The 11,644-nt window shown below is 41.8% G+C and overlaps 1 protein-coding gene across 1 annotated transcript; it reads right to left on the reverse strand.

Annotated features, from left to right (window-relative positions):
* Positions 1 to 4,838: 4,838 nt before the first annotated feature.
* On the reverse strand, positions 4,839 to 7,097 carry LOC103294468 (disintegrin and metalloproteinase domain-containing protein 25-like). Its single transcript, XM_028159584.2, has one exon. It carries the CDS (start codon positions 6,981 to 6,983, stop codon positions 4,839 to 4,841), a length of 2,145 nt encoding a protein of 714 aa, XP_028015385.2. The 5' UTR covers positions 6,984 to 7,097.
* Between the last annotated feature and the right edge of the window lie 4,547 nt (positions 7,098 to 11,644).

The raw sequence follows: 11,644 nt of genomic DNA on the forward strand, positions 1-11,644 counted from the left end.
ACTGAGTCTCCAGTTTTGTTTGACTCAGTTTGATGTAGAGCCACTGTTCTCTGCCAGGAGGGGCAGGTTAAGATGACCATGGTCTGCCATCTTCTTCTGGCATCAGCTGGTGGAGAGGCGATATCACTCTGATAGAGAGATATGCTTTCTAAACCTACAGCTTCTATGTGGTGACACAGATGTTCTGTCCGGAGACAGGTCATGGGAAGAGCTCTTCCTGAGGAGACTAACTTTATTTGGTACACAGAATAAAAAAGTTCATGCATAAGGGTATTGTTGAAAACATATAGATTTTGGTGCTAAGAATTTAGGAGAAGGCTGTCAACTCCTTGAACCTAACAGCAACAAGCAAAATGGAAGACCACCAGAAGTTAAACAAAGAGACCAGATGAAGAGACAGCCAACAAGATCCCTCCTGGATCCCACTCATCACTGTGTATCTAAAAGGCTGTGCACGGGTGCTAAGGTGCATGTCCTCAGTAGCAACCAGACTATCACATTCAGCAGACTTAAAACTTCCCCAGGCCCCAATAAAAATTCACTCACAAAGGTTAGAAACCTCACTAGCTCAAGGGGAATAAATGTATTTTCTGACCAATACTAGGTGTACAGAAAGCCACTTTGAATTTCAAGAAAGACATAACATTTAAAACAAACAAACAAATAAATACACAAATAAGGATGAGATGGAAAATTTTGAGCTGAAAAATAAAATATTTAGTAGAAGAGATTAGCATAGGATTTCAGCAGGTAGAAGGAAGAATCAGCATTTTAAAGATAGATTATTAAGGATCTCACAATCTGAAGAAAAGAAACAAAAAAAAATTATCCACGTCTATGAGAATTAAATGACACATTTTGAAGCAATGGGTTGATATCTTTCCTACCTTGACATTTTTTTTTTAAATAAACAGTTTTTGAACTCACTTCTCACTTTTTATTCTCTCTAGATCTCCAATATTAGAGATGTTAGAACTTCTGATATTTTCCATATATTTCTTAAGTTTTTTTTAATCCTTCTAGCTTTATGTGTATACTAGAGGCCAGGTGCACGAAATTCGTCCATGGGGAAGGTGTGTGTGTCCCTCAGTCCTGCCTGCACCCTCTCCAATCTGGGACATCCCTCGCACAATCCAGAACTGCTGGCTCCCAACTGCTCACCTGCCTGCCAGCCTAATTACCCCGTATCCACTCCCCTGCCAGCCTGATTACCCCCTAACCACTCCCTTGCCAGCCTGATTGATGCCTAAGTGCTCCTCTGCCAGCCTGATTGCCCCTAACTGCCCTCCCCTGCAGGCCTGGTCAACCCTAACTGCCCTCCCCTGCAGACCTGGTCTCCCCTAAACTGCTCTCCCCTGCAGGCCTGGGTCCCCTTAACTGCCCTTCTGCTGCTGGCCTGGTCACCCCTAACTCCCCTCCCCTGCAGGCTTGATCACCCCCAACTGCCCTCCCTTGCAGGCCTGATCCCTCCCAACTGCCCTCCCCTGCTAGCCTGATTGCCCACAACTGCCCTCCCTTGCAGACCTGGTCCCTCCCAACTACCCTCTCCTGCTGGCCACCTTGTGGTGGCCATCTTGTGTCCACATGGAGGCAGCCATCTTTGACCACATGGAGCAGTCATCTTGTGTTGGAGTGATGGTCAATTTGCATATTACTCTTTTATTAGACAGGATAGAGGCCTGGTGTATGGGTGGGGGCCAGCTGGTTTGCCCTGAAGGGTGTCCTGGATCAGGGTGGGGGTACCCTTGGGGCATGCAGTGGCCTGGGCAAGGGGCCTGTGGTGGTTTGCAGGCCGGCCACGCCCCCCCGGTGACCCAAGCGGAGGCCCTGGTATCTGGGATTTATTTATATTCTATAATTGAAACTTTGTAGCCTTGAGTGGAGGCCAAGGCAGGCCAGGGCTGCAGGAGCTTGGCTTTCTCCATCACCAGGGAAACCCAAGCCTCCTGCTCACTCTATGGCTGCAGCCATTTTTGTTGGGATTTATTTATCTTCTATAATTGAAACTTTATAGCCTTGAGTGGAGTCCAGGGCCGGCCAGGGTGAGCAGGATGCTTGGCTTCCTCCATTGCTGGGGAAACCCAAGCCTCCTGCTTGCTCCGTGGCCACAGCCATCTTGGTTGGGTTAATTTGCATACTTGTTCCTGATTGGCTTGTGGGCGTGGCTTGTGTGCGTAATGGAGGTACGGTCAATTTGCATATTACTCTTTTATTAGATAGGATCACTGTGTAGGTTTTTACATTGACCGGTATTCCAGATGAATAATCAAACCATCCACTGAATTGTTGTTATGTATTATAATTTTTAGTTCTAAAATATCCACTTGGTACCTTTTAAATAGATTTCAATTCACTAATAATATTCTACATTTTTCTTATACTTTGTGTATACACTGAGTGGCCAGATTATTATGATCTCTGAACGCATAATAATCTGACCACTCAGTGTGTGTGTGTGTGTGTGTGTGTGTGTGTGTGTGTGTGTGTGTGTATTAGAGGCCCAGTGCATGAATTTGTGCATGGATGGGGTCTGACCAGCCTGACCAGGGGAGGGGACATGGGCGGTTGGCCGGTCTGCTTGCTGGTCGAACTCCTGGTCGAGGGGACAATTTGCATATTAGCCTTTTATTATGTAGGATATACACTGAGTGGCCAGATTATTATGTGTTCAGAGATCATAATAATCTGGACACTCAGTGTATATTATATTAATTATAATTATTTTTTGTGTGCAATATTGATCCATATTCTGGATAATCTTGACACTAATTATAGTTGCTCTTCTTTTCTTTCCTTCTTTTTTTCTTCTCAGTAATAAGTATTAAATTTTGACTCTTAGCATGTATAGTAATTTTGTAATTGTGTATAAATGACCAAAGATGCTCCAGATGGCTTTTTTTAGAGTCTTGTCTCTTTCTTCTGTTAGAAAGATTGGCTGAGAAGTTGATTACCTAAATCTGTTCATGGCTAGTGCTAGGTTTGAGGTGAATGAGTTTTAGAAATCTTGAATGAACTCTCCCTTTTTTGTGTTGTTCAAGCATGAGCCTGCTAGACTTTCAATTAATTATGAGTTTATGTGACTCTATTTTCTCACCTCTGAAAGATTATGGGGGATTCATCTCTATCACCTAGAGATCCACAATTCAGCTGTCCAGCCACTTGTCACATGCAACATAAAAATCAGATAAGTGTGTTATGGGGGAACAGTACAGATGCTTGAGATAATCCTCCTTTTACTATGTCTTGTGTCCAAAATATACCATGATTTTAGGAACCTATGCTGTGATAAATTGTAGACTAGCTCACCAGCATCCCACAAAGCTCTGAAATTAAGCAAATGGGACTTAGAGAAAAATTATTGTAAATTAGAAGCCCCTCAATGTCTAATTTGTGAATCTATCTAAACGTGTGTAGAAACTAAGAGCATTGGGGATTTCTCTTTCTTTCAGCAGCAGTCCTCTAGCTGAGTCAAAGCTAAGGCTCAGTTCACATCCAACAATACCAAGAGCTCAGAAAACCATGGCTGGCTAGATTCAATGCTTTTCAGAATGATTTTCCTGCCTGGAATTTTTGGTAATCTATTCCATATTGCTTCTTTGCATTTTGATAGCCTTAAGTATGGTTCTTAAAATTGTTTTTTTCTTGTTCTTTTTTTCCCAGAGGAAAAAATACTTACATATATATTAATACTTAATACTTCTATGTCATACATACTATTGCAAGAATCTTCTTCATCCTATTTAACGGTAAAGTCCCCGTCTTCTCAGATTTTAAAGGAATTCTAAGCGTAAATCATACCTACAAGATAGGTTGTGTAAGAAACTCAAAACCTTCTTATGTAAGACTGTTTTCTGTGTTCTCAATTATCCTAAAATAATATTATATCCATTGTGATCTGTCATGAAAAGAAACCACACCACTAAGATGATCTTAACTTATTAACAAGTAGATGTGGATTTTGCTCCTAAGACAGGGAATCAAAGGGATGAGGTGGTGGGTCCTATACCTTTGGAATGAGTACCATGAATATAGAATTCTGACCTCTGAGAACCGACTTGGTGCTGGCATCTCAGGGATTTGATGGAGGATTCAAAGACTGCCACTCTAAAGCTGGACATTAAGATACTTGGTTGCTGTGCCAATATGCTTGAGGTTGACAGTATGTTGGTTGGCTCTGGGAGTTAGAAACAAACAACTGAGCAAATATAATGTATATAAATGTTATCTACATATAAAATGTGCAGACACAAAGTCACTTTTGATGCTATGGTGTAAGCTCTTAGTGAAGAAATAGTGATGTGAACCAATAAAAAATTCCCCAAGATTCCCTTCTCCCTCTCATTTGTACTATTGGCAGAAAGTGATAGGAGAGGATTGCCAAAGAAGAAATGTGATATGTAGTTCTCATGTCCTGTGTGAATGCAGAGTACAAAGGGGAAGGATGTCTGGGATTAAGATATTAATATGCCCAAGCTGGGACCATTCAGAAACCAATTAAAAACAAGTACAAATCATCCATGAGCTTTGCCTTTGCTCAAGATACAAAAAGAGACCAGTTCCATGAAAAGCTAACTACTAAAATTGTTTAAAATAATGGAAAGTTGAAATATGCTCAGAATTAGTAAATTTGGCTTATTTTTAATGGCTAACGTTTATGATCCTGAATGATAAAATATCTCGGAGATTTTTTGTCAATAATCTGTGCCACCTACTGTTATAGTTTTATTGCAAGGAGACTGAAAGTTAATACATGGGAAAGATCATTTGGAATTTTTTTTTAAATCATAACTTTTTGCTTTTCTTTCTAAAGTAAATTGGAACATTCTCTCCTTTTTTTTTTAGTTGTTGTTTAAGATGCTAATAAAGAGGCAAAATAGCCAACACAGTAATAATATCAAAAGAGGAATAAACCAAAATAGTACCAGGTATTTCTTCCCATATTGCTTTTCATTATCTTTCCTCCCAGGGGGTGGCCCACTATCTATACTACCTCCATGGCCTTCTTTCAGGCAGTTGGGAGGGTCCCACTCCGGGTTGCAATGGCAGTGCTGTCTGTTGTTGCAGACTCCTTTCAGATTGCACATCTCAGGTGAACAACCAGTTATCAGAAGTGACCTATGGACACACTTCCTTTTGATGCAGACATGTTCTGCCCCACACTCTGTCCCATCTTTCACATCACCAATGTCAGGTATGGTCATCCCGAAGTGGTAGTCGGTACCCCAGCAGGTGACACCATTGATGTGAGTCCAATGCACAGTAGAATGATCTCTCAGAAGGGGAAGTTCTGTCACGTTATCACACTGAATCCTCCCACACAAGGTATCTAAGATATTACATTTTGCATATCTAGAGTACCTGAAACCACAGTTCCCAAATCGGTCACCTCGGGTGTTCATTTCTGTGTAGCAACTCTGATTTGCACTCTTGGCCTCTTTGCCAAAAATGTTCCTACACTGCTCTTCACGGTTATTGCATCTCTTTTCATAGCAGTAGCCTCCGCCCTTGCACGTCACCCCATTCTGCACATACACATCCTCTGGACAATGGTAGGATGTCCCATTGCACCACTCTGGGAGATCACAGTCATTTTCCTCTTGTCTACAAACTTCGCCTGTTGGCAGGATCTGGCAGTTTTTGCAACAACCCCCGAAAGCACAAGCAGCTCCAGCGCTGAGAGTGCAGTTGGACTCACAGCACGGATCTTTCATACACAAATGTAAAGCGCCACAGTCACACTCTTCTCCTTCTTCAACCACACCGTTCCCACACTGTGCAAATGTGAAGATGTGTCTTGTACTTGATGACACATACATACAATTTCGACTTGCAATGGTGTCCATGAAGCTGGCATAGCTGCAATTGCTGAATCTAGTTGCACAAACTTTTTCTGGAGCCATTATGCAGGCTTTATGTCCACATGTACAAGTTTTTTCATCATGATACATACCCAAATTATGACCAATCTCATGTGACACTATATATGCAAAATCATACAAGCTATCATTCATAAAACTATCAACTCCACAATTAAAACGGAATTCACACACTCTTCCAATATAGGCTAAGCCAACAGTAACACCGTAGTCATGCTTTACAAAAATATGTGCAACATCATGGGGAATGCGGTAATTCAAGCTAGTTAACTTCCATATGGAAAATTCGTCTAGGAGACCACGTATGGTATTTATTGTAATGAGATTTTTTTTAGTCCAGATCTCAATTCCCATTAAAAGCACATCAATATCCAGTGAACGCAAGAAGTTATTTACTCCATTGACAACAAGGAATACTTCATACTGCACAGCTGTGGTGTTCCTTTGGTGATGAAGATAGCGATTGTGGTCCACCACCACTGCCAGTTCAAGAAGGCGCCTGTGGGTCCACCAGCCTTCATACCCACTCTGCATCAAAGTGAAATTAGCACTCTCCTGATACTTTAGTTGTCTTGCTATTTCTTCATCTGTTAATCCACATCTCATGGATAGGAATTGTGTCTCCTCACTGTCCATCTTATATATGAAATGTTCTGATGTGGTAGAAAGTCTCTTGGGCTCTATTTCATAAACAATGTCATTTGTCTGTAATATTCCTTGCAAACCCCCCAAACAGGTACTGAGGGCAACCAGAGATTCCGGGTCCCCCTCCACATAACCCTGATAGTAGCAGTCATTCTGGATAAAAGGCTGGTCCTCAAGGAGAGCGCCCTGGTCTGAGTAGGTGAACACTCGTAAGTGTCTGGATAGAAAATGCTTGTTTACCTTCATGTGGACAATGTGTCTCTGCCCCTCAAAATGCAGGCTGTAAGTGAGCCAGCCTGGAGGCGTCATGCTGCTGGAATGCCTCATGGGAATCACTACTTCTGGGGGACCATTGTGTTGAGAGGTCCCAATCTGGGACCATCCAGAAAGGAACAGAAACACCACCTGCCAGAGCAGAAGAAGAATGACCTTCACATGTGCCACGGCCTCACCCACAGCCATTATGGAGCCACCTTATGCAGCCACTGGTGAGAGGAAAGAAGGGCAGGGCATGAAACCTCACTGTTGAGTCTCCTCCATCTGTGCTGGCTCTATGCAGTGCTGACCTTTATTTTGACTTCGGGCAGAGGGACATCATCAGAGAAGCAACACTATAAAAAAAGTAAAAATGAAGAGCAGAGACAGAGTTGGGGGTTATAAGTTTCAGATGGAAGCAAAGGGTTAAAAATGAGCTAGTGTTCAGCTTAAGACAAGACTCAGTGCACTGCATGCATTTGCCGGTTTACTCATACATAATAGAAGCCAGAGTGAGAGTGTGGATGTACAAAGGGATGGTGATTGGCCATCAGTTGATACTTACTGAACCTGGAAAAAGGACACATGTAAATTTATGATACTGTTCTCTCAATATATGAATATGTATGAAACTACACAATAAAAATATAAAACAAAAGTGGACATATATCCTATGCATAGAAGCATAATCAATGGACACAGACAATAGGGGGCTGAGGGCCTGTGCTGGGGAGCAGGAGTGGGCTGGGAGAGGTCAATGGGGGGGGAAAAGGAGACATATGGAATCCTTTCAACAATAAAGAATTAAAAAAAGTGAACATGTATCATGCTTTAATGAAGGGGAATTAATTTACACACATGGAAATTTATACTTTGTATAAATATCAATATGTAGGTCTTCCTTTCACTATCAAATAAATAATTATTTAGTCATTTTACTTAGCAGAGATATAAACACTATTCACATACATTATTATTTCCAATTGTTTGTAATATATACTTCCAATATAATAGGTTATTAGTTATATTATCTCCTTTCTGCATTTCTCAAATCATTTAACCCTGTGAAACTGGAGGGACAAAGCACCAATGTTCTCTAAATATTAGTATCTACTTAATGTTAAGTTCTATATTCAATAGACAATGGTGGTATTGCAGGGGGAGTATATTGGGTTTCTGATGGATTAACTAAAAAGTTTATGTTTAATTATACTCTTGAGAATAATAATATTTAAAAAAACTCTAGCCATATAAAGTGAAAGGAATCAAACTAGTTGGGAGAGTAAATACTTGGAAATGGGAGTGCACTGAAGGCAAAATAACTTACTTTCAGGATTAGTAAGTCCTAAAGGACGGAGGAAAGCAGCGTTATTAAATTCAACAATGACTGTACCCTAATTACCACCCTTCACTTTCCTTTGTAGCCAAATTCAGAATCCAAACTATGAGTATAATCTATTAAAAACACAATTTTGTGGCTCTCAAGCAAGTTAATTAGAGCAGAATAAGACTTAATAAGTAGATCCTCCTTGAGATCTGAAAAACTGGCAACGAATCATTTTGTTTCTGGTTATGTGTGTGTATTCCTGTGTAGAGAAATATACTAGTGTTTCATTCTTTATAGCTAAATTTTTGAGAATTACTTACCAGCAGTAGTATGAATGGTTCCGGGGGTCTTTTTTTTTTTTAATCTATAGTCTTATCACAGATAGTTTATCACAGATTACCATGAACACAAAACTTTATATGACAGAATAAAATTATTTGTCTTTCATCTCTCATTTTTTTTCTTTTTTTAAATATATTTTTTTATTGAAGTATTATATGTGTACATATCTTACCATTATCATCTCTCATTTGATTATGTTTTAGAATTAACTGCTTAGGAACAAGACTCTCCCAATTCTAAGTACCATAGCAGCAAGCTACAATTCTTCCTCATTCTAGATTTAACTGCTTAGCAACAAGACTGTCCCAATTCTTAATGCCATGGCAACCAGCTAAAGGTCTTCCTCATTCTGAACGTGGAGGACTCTTGCCCATTAGTTCACTGGAAAATAAACAAATAAGATCTTGGTGAAGAACATGGATCCAAGGGTGTTGGCAAATCAGCCCCACCTCCACTTGCTTTGGTAAAGGAAAAAAAAAAAATTCTGGATAATACTGATCTGAGAGAGAGAATTCACAGAAGTTCAGCCTACCAGAAGGGAGATTCCAGCACACCGTTTGAGTTGGATAAGGAGAGTTTAGACGCATTGGAAAATGAAAAGCTTGGCCAGAGCTACCTCTGTCCCAGGGTGACACTGCATGGGACTACTTTGTCTGGAAGCAATAGCAGCCACCTCCCCTGCAGAGAAGGTCCAAGAGGAGACTTCTTCAGAGGCGGAGGTTGAAAGCAGTGAGTGACTGCATGTGGGTTTAGCTGGAGAAACCTGTTTCTGTACAGCAGCACACTGATTTCTGTGGATACCAATGAGCATGAAAGAAAAGTGTTTTTTTTTTTTTTTTCTGTAGCTTCCAGACTTCAGCAGGAAGTCTGTACATACTCTCTGTGAGTACCCCACTTGAGGATCACCCTACTGGCCACAGGCATGCCCAAAGCCTCCATTGTCAAATCCATCCCCCCCACACTCTGGGGTGGGCACCTTCTGTGTGGCAGTAGGAGCAAGTTGGGTAATTTGAGTGCTCTCAGAAAAATGTGGGCAAGGAAGAAACAATAAACTGAAGCTTCAATTGCCACCTTTTGAAAAAATAAAAAGAGATTTTTTTCAGAAACCTGGTGAGTTATAAGGATAAGAGAAAAACAAAAGTTATGAATTCTTCTACAAAGGAAATAAGAAGAGTGGAGCAGATCTATCCATCATAAACTTGGGACCCCTAGAGAAACAACAGCAACACGCCTTACCCTGTCTGAAGAGAACAGGAAAAGGGATTTCAAATGGGAAAGCAGCCATGCAAAAATACAAGAATTTAAAAAAATGTCAAGAAACGATGCCACCACCAAAATATATCAATAATGGTCCAATGCCTGATCCCAGAGACACGGAATAATGTTATGTAGTTTATAAGGAATTGATAATAGCTTGTATTGGAAAAATTCAGGAATGAGAAGAAAACTCAGTTCAGTGAGATCAAAAGATAAAATGAAATAAGTTATTTACAAGAAGGATAGAAACCACAACAAAGAATCAAACAGAAATTTTGGTGTTGAAGACTTTAATTAATGAGATTTAGAATAGAATACAGAGTTTCTGTAGTAGAGCTGAGCAGATGTGAGCAGATTAGAGGATAAGAACTGTGAAAATTAGTAAGGAAAACTCAACTAAAACTGGAGTCAGAAAGGCCTGTAATGAAGCTGTTATTCCCTACCACTGAACAGAAGACATCAGTTACAGACCCCAATAGGAAGAGACTGCCTTGAATTTCCAAACAGGAAGTGCAACTACTTTACAACCTAACTAGCAGGAGGGAAGATTTTCCTTTTTCCCTGGCAACAAACCCAGTCAATGTAAATGCCACAACTCAGACAACAGGAAGCTATAATCACTTGAACTCTTATTTTCCTCCAATGAGTATTTTTCTCTTGCTGATAACTGCCTTGTCCCATGCTCCTTATAGACCTTCTATCTTGTGTTGTTACAGAGAACTGGAATAAATCAAGCAATGCTCAGAGAGTTTGGAGTTACATTTATTACGCGTGGATCCAGAGGAAAATGTCTCTCAAATTATGGGCCCCAACATGGAGGAATTTTCCCTATTTATATGTTTTTACCTTCTTTGTCTCCCAAATATGGGGTGTTTCCGGCCTCTTTTTCAAGTTCTTAAAGAGCCCTTATGTGCTGGGGCCTTGAGACCTCAACCAAAAGCCTGGCCTGGTGCCAGCACTGATAATTTTGTCCGGGGAAGGTTTAATGGCTTCTCTGAAGTGGGAGTAGTCTTATTTTCCTTATTATTTAAGCAAGCAAGCATTTACAAAAGCCAAATAGCAGGGTTAAAATTTCAAACAGCAGTTTTTATATAAGATGGATGGTTCATTCCCCACTGGTTTTATGTACATGAGTCAAATCATTGACTCTTAGTCATTGTCAGGGCAGGAGTTATATTTACGTCTGAGAACTATAATCTTAATTTTCTGCCTAATAAAGTTAGTGGGGGATTCGAGGCGGCATAGGGCAGACGCCTGATTGTTGCCTACCACAACAATTTTGAAACTACAACTGGAAAACAGAGCAGACACCATACAGAACCACCGGAGAGCTGGCTGAGCAGATGCTCTACAACTAGAGTAAAGGAGAGGGGTATGTGGGATGATGCTGATGCCGGTGAGCCAAAGATCACATTTTAAGAACTACGGCTCTAGCGACACATTGGCAACCTGGAACGTGCTCAGCGTGGTTCCCCCGGCAGTCTCCGGCTGAGGGGACGGCTTCGCTCGCTGCCGAGCACGGACAGACGAGCCCCTGGGGGGCATGGGGTGGGAGACTCTGCGCTTGCTGACCTCCGAGTCCTTCGAGAATCTCTGTGCCCCAGAAGCAGCCAGGTGCGCACACCCGGCGACTGGCTGCTGCTGCAGACCCGAGCGCCGTCGCAGCGACCTCGGACCAGCTCACCGCTGAGCACTGGGCGCACCAGAGTTTTGCTGAGCCCACTGCCCAGCGAGTTCTGTGGCAGCCGCCCCGGAGCTTTGAGAAAATGGCCAGAGGAATTGCTGAGAAGGAATTGACCAATGGGAGTTGGGATCGGGAAGACGAGGCCCCGCTGGGTCCCGGATCCAGGAGCACTTGCCTGGCGACCGGCCGCCGCTGCAGATCTGAGCGCTGTCGCAGCGACCTCAGACCAGCCCGCCACCGCGCACCGGGGGCACTGGA

The sequence above is a fragment of the Eptesicus fuscus genome, chromosome 6 (genome assembly GCF_027574615.1).
Source record: "Eptesicus fuscus isolate TK198812 chromosome 6, DD_ASM_mEF_20220401, whole genome shotgun sequence".
NCBI lineage: Eukaryota > Metazoa > Chordata > Mammalia > Chiroptera > Vespertilionidae > Eptesicus > Eptesicus fuscus.

Coding starts and splice junctions, on each gene's coding strand:
- LOC103294468 (XM_028159584.2), bottom strand. CDS start 6,983: ATGGCTGTGGGTGAGGCCGTGGCACATGTGAAGGTCATTCTTCTTCTG.